The 14,728-nt window shown below is 54.9% G+C and overlaps 4 protein-coding genes across 4 annotated transcripts; 2 read left to right on the top strand and 2 right to left on the bottom strand.

Annotated features, from left to right (window-relative positions):
• Positions 1-885: 885 nt before the first annotated feature.
• On the top strand, positions 886-3,455 carry CC84DRAFT_1190116 (sulfate permease 2; the record flags this gene model as incomplete). The annotated part of the gene is made up of 5 exons (XM_018181101.1): positions 886-1,000; positions 1,048-1,343; positions 1,392-1,941; positions 1,988-2,187; positions 2,238-3,455. 5 exons carry the CDS (start codon positions 886-888, stop codon positions 3,453-3,455), a joined length of 2,379 nt encoding a protein of 792 aa, XP_018031226.1.
• Positions 3,456-4,150: 695 nt separating this feature from the next.
• Positions 4,151-5,025, top strand: CC84DRAFT_267983 (uncharacterized protein). Its single transcript, XM_018185671.1, has one exon. The coding sequence runs from the start codon at positions 4,252-4,254 to the stop codon at positions 4,795-4,797; it is 546 nt and encodes a 181-aa protein (XP_018031227.1). The 5' UTR covers positions 4,151-4,251; the 3' UTR covers positions 4,798-5,025.
• A 371-nt stretch (positions 5,026-5,396) lies between these two features.
• On the bottom strand, positions 5,397-7,283 carry CC84DRAFT_268068 (uncharacterized protein). Its single transcript, XM_018185672.1, has one exon. It carries the CDS (start codon positions 6,958-6,960, stop codon positions 5,539-5,541), a length of 1,422 nt encoding a protein of 473 aa, XP_018031228.1. The 5' UTR covers positions 6,961-7,283; the 3' UTR covers positions 5,397-5,538.
• A 5,690-nt stretch (positions 7,284-12,973) lies between these two features.
• CC84DRAFT_1168087 (Aldo/keto reductase) lies at positions 12,974-14,669 on the bottom strand. Its single transcript, XM_018179316.1, has 6 exons — positions 14,558-14,669; positions 14,494-14,510; positions 13,976-14,447; positions 13,850-13,919; positions 13,564-13,797; positions 12,974-13,509 (listed from the first exon to the last, which is right to left on the bottom strand). The coding sequence occupies exons 1-6, from the start codon at positions 14,586-14,588 to the stop codon at positions 13,296-13,298; spliced, it is 1,038 nt and encodes a 345-aa protein (XP_018031229.1). The 5' UTR covers positions 14,589-14,669; the 3' UTR covers positions 12,974-13,295.
• Positions 14,670-14,728: the final 59 nt, after the last annotated feature.

Raw genomic sequence — 14,728 nt, forward strand, 5'->3', positions numbered from 1 at the left:
CTGGCGTTCCGTCTACAATTTTCTTGGTCTAGACACCAATCACTAGTAACCCGCCGTTCAACTACACTCGCCAGCAGCCAAGCCCAAATGCCAAGCCCGCCAATCAGTGGGCGGTACAAGCGCGGATTCGCAATACCATGGCAGAATTGCGTGAGCGTTCACGAAGCTACCCCGGCAGCTCACCTGTGTGGGGTCACAGAAGCTAGTCAGCATACTCTTGAGAGACCGACGATATGTACATCACTCTCATGCTCTTTTTGCAATTTTTAAAAGCTCCGAATAAACCACGGTCTTTTACGGCGGCTTTCTAGCGTTCTTGAATTGCAAGATATCTTCCAGAGCAACAATGCTGCTATCCAATCATTCGGCCCGGCGTCCCAATGCAGAGCCCAGGCAACGCCATCTTCTCGTCGCTCCGATGCCCAGCTTTCACAAGCTCTTGGAACCTTACACGCGCGGAGAAATGAGGGCTTCATCATACCATCACGCAATGGACCAGCAGCCCTCTCTTGGTTCCAGACCCCTCAGGACGCTCGCAGTTACCAAGAGCTGAGAGTCCTTTACGACGCCGCACACCCAGAAAAAAGCATTTTCGTCACAACGCGCCCGAATTGAGCAATATATTATATACAAAAACCTCACTGGGTGGTATATCTTGCCAAGATCTACGTGCACGGAAGTAGATCCAGCTGAGGTGGTCGCCGCTGGCTTGCAGAGGCCACTTCACTGGTTCGCATCTGGAGCGCCCACTTGACAGCTGCATACCCTGACCCTGCAGCAACCCACACCCAAGCTCTGACGCAGAGTGGGATTTCATTTTGAGAGTCGTATATATACAGGGCGTCCCAGGTCTACGGTATGACATCCTCTCAGCCTGCCCAAACCATGGCAAGCAATTCGCTAGGTCGCAGCGTGGCCAAGGTGCTTGGTATCAATGTCGACTACCGCAAGGAAGAGCCGCTTCACTCTTCGGGTGCTTCTGTGTCGTCGGTAGAGACGTGTGAGTACTTTGACATGTTCTAAGAGTACAACGCTGATGCTATGCAGACGTCGAGAAGGAACCAACTGCTTTTGAGTACCTCTCCCAATTCAAGCCATCAGCCTCCGCTTTTCAACGATACCTGAAGAGCCTGTTTCCATTCTGGAACTGGATCTTTCATTACAATGCAACATGGCTGCTGGGAGATGTTATTGCTGGAGTGACAGTGGGTTTTGTGGTCATACCTCAAGGCATGGCCTATGCGCTTTTGGCAAAACTGCCGCCTGAATACGGTCTCTACACGTCTTTCGTAGGATTCCTGCTCTACTGGGCTTTCGCAACATCCAAGGACATCACCATCGGCGTAGGTTTACAGATTCATGATCAAAGGAATATTGCTGATTTGTTGCAGACTGTTGCCGTTATGTCAACCATTGTTGGTAACATCGTTATTCGGGTGCAAGAGACAAATCCTGATCTCGCGGCCGAAACAATCGCAAGAGCCCTTGCTGTAATCGCTGGAGCCGTCCTTCTCTTTATCGGTCTCACTCGGTTCGGTCGTATAGTTGAACTTATTCCTCTGGTCGCCATCACCTCGTTCATGACGGGTGCGGCCATCAGTATAGGAGCCGGCCAAGTCCCTGGTCTTATGGGCATCACCGGAGTCAACACCCGCGGTGCGACATACCTGGTCATCATCGATACTCTCAAAGGACTTCCGAGAACAAAGCTTGACGCAGCAATAGGGCTGTCAGCCTTAGCGATGCTCTATGGGATCCGTATGTTCTGCAGTTGGATGACGAAGAAGCAACCGCACCGAAAGAAGCTCTGGTTCTTCATCAGCACCCTACGAATGGCCTTTGTAATCTTGTTGTATATCCTGATCAGCTGGCTTGCCAACCGAAATGTCAAAGGGGATGCGAAGAAAGCTAAGTTCAAGATTTTGGGCAGAGTACCTAGAGGTAAGTGTATGGCTCTACTAGTGAGTGACCTTATTTAAATTGATAGGGTTTCAACATGCCGGAGCCCCGACGATCAATAAGGAGGTTCTTTCCGCCATCGCTCCTGATCTACCCGTCACTATCATCGTCTTGATCCTGGAACATATCGCAATCTCGAAGAGTTTTGGCAGAATCAACAATTATGTGATCAATCCATCGCAAGAACTTGTTGCAGTCGGCTTCACGAACTTGATTGGCCCATTCCTGGTGAGCATGATGCCTTCTAACCATCTCAACCCAACTCTAACGAGTGACAGGGCGCATACCCAGCTACAGGCTCGTTCTCGCGTACAGCCATCAAATCAAAGGCAGGCGTTCGCACACCTCTCGCAGGAATTTTCACCGCGGTGATTGTCCTCCTCGCTCTATACGCCCTCACTGCTGTTTTCTTCTACATTCCTAGCGCAGGTCTTTCTGCTGTCATCATCCATGCAGTGGGTGATCTCATCACCCCACCTAACGTTGTCTATCAATTTTGGGAGACTTCGCCACTAGAGGTCATCATTTTTTTTGCTGGTGTCTTCGTGACTGTCTTCACCAACATCGAAAACGGCATATACGTCACAATTGCCGCGTCCTTTGCGCTCCTGCTGTGGCGGCAGCTTTTCACACATGGCGCCGTGCTTGGCAAGGTGCGAATCTACCGCGCCACGCCCGATACCATCGCCAATAAGGAGACCGATGGCTCTGTTCCTAGCGTCCGCGAAGCCTATCTGCCAATCAACCACAAAGATGGTAGCAACCCTCAGATCGAGCCAGAATCGCCCTACCCTGGCATTGTCATCTTCCGATTCACGGAAGCGTTTTCTTATCTCAACCAACAAGGCTACATGGACGAGCTGGTCGCCCAAGCTCAACACGTAGCACGGCCCGGTACGCTCGACCGCTACTCCAAACTCGGCGACAGGCCATGGAACGATCCTGGGCCACGCCGTGGGCAACAGGTCAACACGGATGACCATCGACCCGTGTTGCGCGCTATCATTCTGGATTTCTCAGCTGTGAACCACATTGACGTGACTTCGGTCCAGGGCCTTATCGACGTTCGCAATCAGCTCGACCGATACGCGCACCCCGAGCCCGTTGAGTGGCACTTCGCCTCCATCAATAGCCGCTGGACGAAGCGCGCCCTCACTACTGCTGGTTTCGGCTACATTGACTCTGAGCGCTTCAATGCCCGTCGATCGCACCACTGGAATCCCGTGTACAGCTTTGCGTCGCTCGATGTTTCGAAGCCATCCCCGGCGCGCGATCCCAAGCACCCTGATATTGAGGCCGCCGACCATATTGGGCAATCCGGCGGGCCAGTGGGGTTCGCGGGGAAGCTCAGCACAGTCCACGGGCAGAACAGACCATTCTTCCACATGGACGTACAGGCTGCGGTGGAAAGCGCGATTGCGGGTGTAGAGGGAAGGTTGGCAGTCATTGCTTCCGAGACTACCAGTGAGGAGGGCGCACGTGTAAAATCGGAGTAAAGGGGATCGCCTGAGAACGGAGCTGTCCATAGATGTGATGTAATATGAAGTGATAAGTAACATCGTAACGACGGCTGCCATTCGTGGGTGAGGAGAGACACGGTGAGCCTGTTCGAGTTTGAGTCAGGCGAAAGCCTCAAGTTAGGCTGTGGACTGTTCAAAATCAAGGATGAGATCTAGTCACGCAGACCTCGTGGTAGCATGTACCGCACGGGTTAGTGTACCAGATAGGCCTTGGCCCGAGGATGTAAATTGAGAGACTTGCACACCATCGTGTCTCACTGTTAACTGCCACAAAGCGCAACCCTCTTCTCGAACTACCGTCGTAGCTTCAGCCAGCAAGTCCGCTCAAGCCATCCCAGAATCGCTTCACACGCCAGCGGCGCTAGCGCTCCTTCCTCGTTCTATCCGCTCGCTTCAGTACCTCCCTTCACTCTTCCACCACGAGTACGTCCGCGGGCTGCGCACCTCATCCACATCATCTGCGCACGATCCATGCACAAAGTCGCCCCAGGACCCACCAACTTGGAAAGCCAACGACGCCAGATCATCAAGAAAAAGCTCGAAGAGCAACACCTCACCCTCTGCAGGCATGCAATCTCACTGGCCTTCAAGACTCTCTTCGCGGAATTCTCCGACCAGGAACATTTTCCGGCATGTTTTATCAGTGCCATTGTGCGCACGCTTCGCAGCAGTCGAAAGGAGATTTGAGGAGCGCGGTGGCATGTTCGTGTCCAAAGACATGGATCATGGGGTGACCCATAAGTGGTTGATTGATCACTGAAACAGAGCGACCATGTATCGATGGCGGGTCGTGGGGCTGCTGGAGGGGTTCGATGAGGCGTGGAAAGGGAATGAGGCTGAAAGAAAGGAGGCAAGGAGATTAATAGATGTTTGGGGTGAGGAGAGGATGAAGGCGGGAAGGTTGCTGGGTATCGGGGGGGAGGAGGTGAGCTGGTTGCGCAGGTTGAAGAGAGGAATAAAAAGAGAGTTTCAGTGGCGAAGACAACTGAGCTGGAGCTTAAAGTGGAGGTTGAAGAGGAGGAGCAGAATTAATTCTCTGATCGCAGGGACACCCTCGCATCAGTCTGGTGTTCAGGACACTTCCACGCCCGTTGTTGCGGACTTGCGGCGGTGTCTGGAACGTAATCCCGTTGCTACCATCAATAGAACGGATCAAAGATTGAGCGCCAAACGCATCAAGCTTGATGACCTTGCGACGAGTCACTTCAGAGCATTCCCGCATCGTTGCGCATCCCTTCTTGCCGACCCTTTGCAAGGAGCCTACAACAGTACTTCATCGCCCAAGCGATTCCTACCGTGCCATGAGAAGATTAGCTAGCGATGACAAGTCATACAAGCCTGTACGGTGAGTCTCAACAGGGGGATTCGTCAAGCAGCACACGGACTGGAATGACGAGCTGACGGAAATGGAGGAAGCAGAGTGGCAGATGCAGTCGGAAGCGCATTCGCAGTCCGTAGGCGCATTCCAAAGGATTTGCAGAGCGTGGCTGGTGAAGAGGATGTCACAAAAAGATGTTGGTTGGGAGGAGTGTGGAAGCACCACGTGAAGTCTAGTGCTTACCAAGGAGCGCTTACGTACACACCCCAGCCCCTCGTGCTGTGCCGCATTCCCAACATCACAGCGCACAAAGAAACACAATTCGTATGTACAGAGGTTTGTTCATATATCTACATATCTACAGAAGTATACCGGTCCTCTTCATAAACGAACTCTTTTGTTCGTGCAGTGCAAATAACGCCGTTTTGATGCAATCCAACCAGCCCGTCGATGTGTAGCGAGCGGAGCGCCAGAGCGAGCAGAAAGCGCGTCGCCGGCATGTACATAAACGCAACAATGAAAATGGATATCAAGCACGAACCCAAACCCGGCCGAAGCCATGCAGAAGAGAAAACAAGATCGAACCGCCAATGCAATGCAAACAATGTCGCTAATATGTATGAGAAGAGAAGAGAAGAGAAGAGAAGAGAAGAGAAGAAAACCAACAGCCAAGGGCGCGAAGCGAAAGAATCCTGCTGCAGGTGCCGCCTGCCCCTGGCAGAAGAAGGTGTTGGACGCAGCTTAAAGCATCTGCTCACCCTCAACCTCGCGCAGCGTCTTGTACAGCTCTGTCTTGAGCCACGCGCCCAACACATCGTACAGGTACTCGGCCTGGGTGGTCTTCTGGGGGCTGCCCCAGTTGGCCAGCGCCTCGACGAGCGTGCCGCACTTGCGCAGCTCGCGGAGCACCACCTGCCGGCGCAGCGTCTGCTGCATGTCCTCGTCAAACTCGAACAAACCGATCGTGATGGGCTGAACAGCAATGTTGAAGGTTGTGTTCTCGGATGAGGGAGTCGAGAGGGGAGAAGAGAAGACAGAAGAGGAGGGCGAGGAGGCGGCGCTGAGCGAAGGCGGCGTCGAGGGGACAGTGGGCTGGACGCCTGCGGCGATTTGGTACCAGGTCAAGATCTTGGAGGTGATGCTGGAGTAGAGCATCGCGAGGTGCGGGTCGGAGGAGCAGGGGCAGTTGAGGAGCTGCAGCACGTTGGCGACAGCCTCTTTGGTGATGGAGAGGACCGAATCGAGGCTCTTGAGCTCGACGTTGGTCGAGTTCTGCGGGTTGATGATGCGCAGGCTCTCGAGCGTCTGGTACGCGAGCGTGTAGCAGCAGTGCTGCGTGGGCATTGAGATGCTGAAGCGAAGGGGGTTCTGGCTGTAAGAGGGAGTGCTCTTGGGGCTGTGAGGCGAGACAGTGTTGGACGGAGGCAGGAAGCCGTTGTCCACTGGCATGCTGCCAGGGAATGGAACCTCCATCGGGTTCACCGTGTTCACCGTGTCGACGGTGACGAAGTCCCTGATTGCCTGGATGTCGGGGAGGTCGAGCCTGACGGATTGCTTACGTGCAAATGGGTCGATGAAGGTAAGCTCAGACTGGATCGGCTGGAAAGATTCGAATTCGGGTTGGAGCGGCATGTAAGCTGACATGTCACCCATGTAGTTGTTGAAGTCGGGCGAAGGCTCCAGGTAGAAGGGCTCTGGGGTCATCTCGAACTCGAACTCAGGCGTCGCCGGCCAGCTGGGTGTGGGCGACCAGTTGGAAGAGGGAGTGGCTTCGCGAGAAGAGATGATGGGCTCTGGTCGGACTCTGAACTTGCTGAACTCGCTGCCGTCGGGTGAGGGACGCTGCTTGGAAGCCTTGATGAAAGGAGTGCCGTCTGGGTTCCTCTTTCGCGTACGTCCGGGCTTGCCGTGCTTCCTCGACACACCGTAGATGCACTGCGAGCCATTGGCCCTGCACCGAGCGCAGATGGGGTGCTCCTTGCTGCACTTGACCTTGGAAGCTGCACAAGCATCGCACGAAGCTCGCAGCTTTGGTCTCCGGTCGCTGGCAGACTTGGGTGTGGTAGTAGCCGGGCGAGGAGTAGAAGTGGGGGGGATGGGTTGGCTGGGGGTTAGCGGAGGCTGCCACTCCGGAGTCTGTTGCTTGAACTCCATGGTATTCATTGTGACGATGGATGGTACGAGACTGGGCTGACGGTGCCTTGGGTCAGAAGTGTCGATCGAGAGTGTGGTCTGGTTGCTTGTGGGAAGCAGTTCGTGAAGCTCATTCCCCTGCTGAGACCGACGGACCTTATGTATCTATCCCACCTGGAGGCAGCGCCAGCGTGGTGTCAGACGTTGGGGCCCTGTCGACCCATGAGCGCCTACGCCCATGCTCGCGCCCATGCTCGCACCCATGTCTGCACGTTTGCCAGGTAAGAGAGCCCCCAGCCTTCGTGCTGCCCGCTTTGGGACAAGGTCATGTACGCATCGATATTGATTTGGCACCAGGAGGCTCGGACGCCTGCCTCTTCACACACTAGTCTACGCCAGGGCCACCCTTACGCTGATGCACAGAGGCCCACGTTCACGCCGCTTTGGGCAGCTGGGCTCAGCCTTGGCCCAGCGAGAGTGGACCCTCTAGCAGGGGAGCATGCTGACGGCGCGTTCCTCTCTCGACAGGGGAGCGTCCACTTTGCGAACCCCGGCGCGATGCCCGTGTTGCCAGAAGACGAGTGCGAGGCTGCACGACATCTGCACGGCAAGGCTGGCTATACGCCGTGCAGGTACGGACTTGCACGTCTCGCTGCAGCACGCTTCCAGAGCGCAGTATGTCTGAGACGGCCATTCTGCCAGAGCACGCGCGCAGCCGCCCCAGCGCTCCCAGAGGCCGCTCCCCTGGGAAGCATTCACGCTGCCAGGAGCCAGCGTGCAAGAAGCCCACACTCAAGCTCGCGACCTCGACCGCGAGGTCCAAATTTAGGCATGCCCCATCCTGCCGTCACCAGCGCCCACCGCCTTGCCGCGCGACCAGCTCCACGATCGCATCTCGAGATCGCGAGGGATGCGCCAGGCCTGTTCCGTGCGGGTGCAGCGACTTGGCCCCCGCCACTGGCCAGCCTCTGGCTAAACTCTTGGTTCCCGCTTTAGTCCCCGACCCTCGCCAGCACTGGCCGGCCACAGCGCAACGCTCCTGGTGGTGCGCCTCAACTTTCAGGAACGGCCGGCTCAACCTTCGTCACAGGCCAGGCGCTGCTCCCGTCTTCTCCAGCCCAGCGTGCGGCGAGGCGCTAGCCAGTGTCGCACGTGCGGTACCTGCGTGCGTTGATGTGGGCAGCGGCGTCGAGCCTCTCTTTTGGCATTATTTTTGGCCTGTCCCCGCTCAGAGGCGAAGCACAGCGAGCGCAGTGGTCAGCTTAGCCAGTCACAGTGGCGCCCCCCATGCCCATGCACTGCATCCTCGGGCCCTCATTGGCGTCCGCCCCAGCACGACAGATCACCATCAACCTGTCGTACAGACCAGCGTTCCCCCGGCGCTGCTGGTTCCATGAGACAGTGCCTGGGAGCTTCCGAGCACTGAACAGTCTGCCTCGCTCGGCAACTCCCCCGGCAAGCGAAAGACGCTGCCCCCACACTGCAGCTTCGTGGGACGAGCCTGTCTCGTACCAGAACGGGCGCAACACTGTCCATCTCTGAGTCTGCAGTCCACCCAGCAGCCTGAGAGACCAGTTCAAGAGCCGGTCGACTTTGCTCCGTGCGCACCCGGGTCGAGCAGAAGCAAGAGATCTCGGTTCGAGAACTCGTGCTCCCCGCCCCCATCGTGTCTTCGTATGCATACCGGGAGAATTCCACATCACTGCCGTAGTCCGACGGTTGCTTGCTTGATGACGGCACGATACAGCGCCAACGAGGGAACTAGCAATGCACCCTTTCCAACGGTGGGCTGAATTTGGAGTAGCGTACGCCCGCTGCGTACAACAAACCGCTTCGAGGCTAATTTGTTCATTTTCCCAGGCGGGCGCTCCTGCACCAAGTACAGCAATATGCCCACATGCACAGGGCGTAGACAAGAACGACCCCGAGGCCCAGAACTGGGGCTCATGAAACACTTCTTTGCTCCGGCCACGAGGACGGAAGAATCAGGCCATCCAAGGGCCGCGTACCTGCAGCTCGCTGCAGACCCAATCCTGTTGGTGCCACCTTGTAGTGCCTCGTGTAGAGGAACGGGAGCAGCTTCATCGACGGCCGTGTGCCTCCGCCTCAACCCTAGGCCAGCCTTGCTGTGCCCTTGGTCTGTCGGCATCCAGCCTCTGACAGCATCTCGCAGGGTGACACAGCATCGTGGCCAGCAGTACTTCCCAAAAGGGCCTCAGTCATCCTGACGGTGTCTTCGTTCGGAAGGAGCACCCGTGACGAACGCTTGCGATCGCCCTGTGTGCTGCTGAATCCATCAGCGGACATTGTTGGGCTGGATGAATGTGGAAAAATCCTTCTCATTTGGCTGCTTGGGTGAGATACAGAACAAGCGAATACTTAGTGATGGAGCTGATGCACTCACTGACGATTCGCCCGCTGGCTGATGATCACGGGAAAACGACAAACCTGGCCCCCAGTTGTTCTAGGAGCCTGCCTGTCTCGGAAGGGAGCGCGAAAAACTACCCCCGGGCCCTTGGTCGGGGTAATCGTCAACGAGTAGGATTCTCTCATCAGTCGACACACTGTACGCTTACCATATCCGGCCGCAGATATGGTTCTTCGAGAAGGTGGGGTGGTTGTCTGCATCGGAGTTTTGGGATAAGCTTACTAGGCGTAACTCTCTACCAATCAAATCTCGGGCGACTTTATTGATTCTGATGGCAGTGCATGGCATACGGGCGTCGCCGACGACGACATTCCATACCTGCATCTCGGTTCATGGAGCAGCAGCGTGGTGCTCTGAAACGCTCGCTGTGAAACTCGACAGTGGGAATAAACTCAGTGGCAATCGCATCCTTCCAACGGCCAACAACGGATCAAGGAGTGTGCTCAGATAGGCGAGCCAAAAGGGCTTGATGCGAACGGCCCATCATTGCGTTCGTGTGTCAATCATTCTCTAAAATTGGCCCAGCCATCTCGCACGAAGGATCGGGCCATCCACCCTCGACTGCCAACGCTTGTCGTAACTCTCTCATCGCACCGTGATTCCTGCCAGAGGCGCCATCTGCGCAGTAGCGCCGACTCCGATCCTGCAGATGCAATGCAGTCGTTCCTTCTCTAAGGTGGATGTTGACGGCCTGACGCAAACCTTCTCTCGGTTAGCTCCCGAGGACAATTTGTTCTGATTTCACGCCACCGTCACGGGCCTTCGCCGCCGACCTGAAACACAGGCTATTTACCTCCTTAGCAAGCATTTGAAATGCCCAATCGCATCCTTTTACGGCCAACTTCATGACCTAATATCCCCAAAGTGGTTATTAGTGGTGGCGGAGCCGTTGAGACACAGCCCATTTTGCGGGTTTTTCAAGCATCCCTCGTCGAGAAGACTCGCGTATATTTAACACACGACCGCACCTTAATCATCCTGCTCCTCGTACGCAAATCGCACTCGTCGCCGTCGATCCACACCTCACAAGCCTATTTTTGGTGGGGAGATGCTGAATCATGGAAGTTCCCGTTTTCACGACAAGGCTATATGGGAGCGAGCACGATGCGGGGTCGACCAAGTATGCCTTGCTCGTATCAAGTGCGGGTAGTCTAGCTACCATAGCATCACGACCTGCACGTTGATCGTTCATAACTTGGTAGGTTTTTTCTCCGCCCGCCCTCCGAGTCTCCGAGCGGGCGGCTGGGTGGTGGAGAAGAGGCCCGCAGCATCGACTGACAGACACCAAAGTGGTGGTTTAGAATAGCGATAACATCGCGCGTGGGTCTGCTGACGTCTACACGTGTGCACAACTGGTCGTTATGTGGCAGTCGTGCGAGTCGAGACAAAGAGACACGGCCTGAGGTACCATCGCGGCCTCCACCTTGGTCGCTTGAGCGCAGAATCTTGCAAGACATGCCCTAAGGCCTGGGACCATCTGCCTGATTGGGGCGATAACTCGTGAGCAGAACGGCCAGCTGCCGGGGTTGACCCGCTTTATCAGACGACCCATTTCCAGCCATCCGTCTTTCCGGTGCAAATGGTGAGCTCCTTTGGGGCCGAATGCACGTGAAGTGGAACCGCGTCTGCCAAACGGCGACCTTTGCAGCGACCGATTTGCGTTTCTAGACCCCGGTGGAGTTCAGTTGCGGGAAAAGTGGACTACAATGATTTGCAAAAGACGGCCACCAGCAGACGGTAAGGCACCTTACTGTGCATTATTCAGTTGAGGATATGCTGCTAGGCGCGGAGCAGGCCGCAACCCTGCGGCCCGTTTCCATAGCAGACGGTAGCAACCTTGCTCGCTAAAATTGCGCCGAGGAAGGGACGGGACAGGCGCTTGAAACATCGAGCCTGCAGTCTGAACAGCCTGAAAATTATTTTGGTGCCAGAGAGGCAGTGTTGAAGGATGCGATGGTGAAGCAGAGATGGCGCTGGAAAAATGAGTGGCGAGGCAATGGAGGCGGCTCTGCTGGATGGGCGGCAAGCGACGCTGTGTGCCTTGACGGTAACGAGACTACCGATGAACCTGGCCATTCGAGAGCGCTTGCCTCCCGCCGCAGGGCAAGTCTGCCTGATCATTGAGGCTGCAAGGAAATTCAATACAGGGTAGGATGTAGACGTACGCCCCTTCCACTGAGGCCAAGTACAAGCATAGAAAGGTCAATGACAAAATGAACGTAGCCATCTGCGGAGCTAGCCGTTCGAAAGCACGCATGCCATCTTCCGACATGAAGTCAAATGTCGCCAACATGCACAATGTCCGGCCTGCATCACTAATGCCAAGCGCAGACGTAGTTGAGATGATATCAGTAGCGATCATCCGACCTAATCAAATGCCTCTATGATACTAGGGGAGACAAGTCAAATCCTGCGTGCTTGCAGACGGCGAGGTCTGAGGAGCGCGTGTACATACCTGGGTGCTCTTCGTACGCACCATACCTACAACTACGCGAGCGGCGAAATCCCCTCGCGCTCGCCGGATCCTTCAACATGACCATGCAGCATGTCGGACCCCAAGCCTCGCAAACCGCGACGTTCCTGGGGAACTGCACGTGAGCCAGAACGTCCACATGGCGCTAGATAACGCTATCTCATTGTCACATCGCTTCGACGCGAGTGAAAAGCCTCAGTTGTCCGTCACGCAATCCACCGCGGATCCTTCACATTACCAGCACCCTTCGGATCGCCACACGTGCAGGCCGCGTTCACGCAACCACAACCGCAGCCGGCCGCCTCCGTAATTTCTCCGCAGCGCCGCATCTGCACTCCTGACTCGGCAGGCTCAACTGTGAAGCAGACGCCAGGGCCAATGGTTGCGGCACCTGGCCTGGCTACGGACTTCGTGGGTGGCCCGTGCGGAGTTGGATCCTTTGAAGCTTCCACGATGCCTGGATGCGGTAAGCGTTGAAGAGGTCGTTGCTTTTTCGAGGGCTTTGTAGGTTGCCACGAGATCTCTGGAGAATGTCGGCGTGGTGGTGCCGTGGCGATTGTAGGGCAGAGGAGGATCGCTGAGGAGGGAGTCCGGGCGTGACAGATCTTCGCTGTGAGGTAGGGGCGGGACGCGTGGCGTAGGTGATGGACTCGAAGTGCCTGGACCGCGACGTGCGTGGATTATTTCATGTGCTTGCGTTGGGGAGTGGGATTTGTTCGCAGATCGGCATGGAGACTAAGGCACAGGCAGGTGGCGAGAAGCGTGCGGCATCAGGGAGCGGCACTTCGTCGTCTGACTGTTACTGTATGATTATCGAAGTCCGCTTTCTGAGTTCTTTCAAGTCCTTTGTTGCCTCAACTTCCTCAGGTGGTTGCGTGAGGGATATCTGTGTCCCCTTGACTTTCCTCGTCTCTCTCTCTCGTGACTTTGAACTGATTTCTGGAGGCAGGCACACACTGAAATACCAGTAAGGGAGAAACTCTTTAGGTGGCTCCACCGCTATAAGGAAGGGGGTCGGTTGTACAATTGAAATGCGACTTATCAGAGTCTGGATTAGAGTGGCCGTCACTGCCTCTGAGTGGCACAATTCACCTCTCCAATAATATTGAGCATTAGCTACGCTTGATCAATTTACATTCTGTGACTACCCACTCCATAAGGCTTCCACCAAACCACAACAGTTCAGTCTTTGCTGTCGGCCACTGTGCATACCTGAAGTTCATGGATCTGAAGATTGGAGAGGCACGAGATTGCCTCCGGAACCTAGAGGTGATATTGGCTACCGGCCACTTGGAGAAGAAGATCATCTGGCTGACTAGCAATTGATTACGTATCGATTGCAGAGACGTACTGGCCAACTACTTTTGAGGCCAGACACTTAATGAAGATATTTTGTCTATCCTGTATGATATTCTATGGCCATTTGCAGCACCTGTGGCTGTGGCTCTTTCATACCAGGCGTACTTACAATTGACTCTGCACGCCTTTCCCAAAAAGTGCTTCTTGAGTATCATAGGTATACTTCAAATCCAAGTGCCAGTAATCCGCGCTTGTTGCCTTTGCAGCCATCCATCCGTCGTCCAATGCGTCAACAACCTCCTTGGGCAAAGGACCTTTTTCGAGCAGGGCCAGGTTGTTGTCCAGCTGGGAAAGGCTACTCGCTCCAATGATGAGACCACTATTTGAAGTCAGCCATCTGCATACTCGAATTGCTCCACAGGACGCTACGTACTCGTTCCCACCCTCTGTCCGCATCTTCAGAGCGCTGTGGTGAATGAGCCATCGCATCGCCACCTCGATCAGCGTGAGGCCGTGAGCAGTGACTACGGGCTCGATGATGCTCAGCGCATCAAGATTGCCGTCCTTAACGTAGCGTGTGCGGTAGATCCTGTCCACGAACGAAGATTGTGCTGGTGCCTCGGTTTTACCTGCTTTGTACTTCCCGGTGAAAAGGCCACCAGCCAATCTGAGCTAACATCAATTCTGCCGTTCAGGTGAGAGATTGGCCATTGGCTTACCCGTTGTAGATTACGATGTCGAGACCGTATCGTCGACATGCAGGTACCAGCTCACTCTCGATCCCTCGCGCTGAAAAAGAAAATCAACAAGACTTCCTAGAGCACGAGGTGAATGATACCACTCACTTATGGCGTTGTAACAGCCTTGGTAGATAGTTGGTCGGATCCAACCCTTTTCGCGGCATATCATAACGATTTCTGCAACCTCGAAAGCAGCGTAGTTACTCAACCCAAACTGCTTGAACTTGCCTTCCTTATGCAGCTCGTTAATGGCCCCAAGCGTCCTTTCAAAGGGCACACTTCTGTCCGGCGCATGCAAATAGAAGATATCAACGTAATCAGTCTGAAGCTGCCTCAGCGACTCTTCGAAATTCTCACGCAGAGCCTTAGGCTCATGTTTTCCAGCTGAAATAGGATAAAGCTTGGTCGCGATGGTGAGGTTACGCTTCTTGTAACCGACTGCAGCTGTGAAGCCTTCTTGTGAGCCATTCTGGTACGTCCGTGCAGTATCGCCTTCACTGTAGCCTGCAGCCTGGAAGTGGTCCAGGAAGGTGCCGAATTCCTCAAGCGATGTCGTTTTGGCACCCCATTCGACGTCCTGTCCGAATCAGCTGCAGGTCAGTGTTTCAAAATAGGCTAATTACCGGCCCAAAGGTCATAACTTCGCATGTTAGCCATAGAGTTGTGTTTTCGAAGGCCAGCACTTACGACCCAAAATAATCCTGTTCTTTGTCGCCATGTTGTCTTTGTGATATCCTGACTTTCAATGGTTATGTGGTGGTCGGAGTGGATATTATGAAGGTCGTGAAGGTGGCAACGGTGTACAATCTGAGCCAGATGATGACAGAATAGCACAAAGCACTCCATGGAGCAATGCAA

The sequence above is a fragment of the Paraphaeosphaeria sporulosa genome, assembly GCF_001642045.1.
Source record: "Paraphaeosphaeria sporulosa strain AP3s5-JAC2a unplaced genomic scaffold CC84scaffold_11, whole genome shotgun sequence".
Classification (NCBI taxonomy): domain Eukaryota; kingdom Fungi; phylum Ascomycota; class Dothideomycetes; order Pleosporales; family Didymosphaeriaceae; genus Paraphaeosphaeria; species Paraphaeosphaeria sporulosa.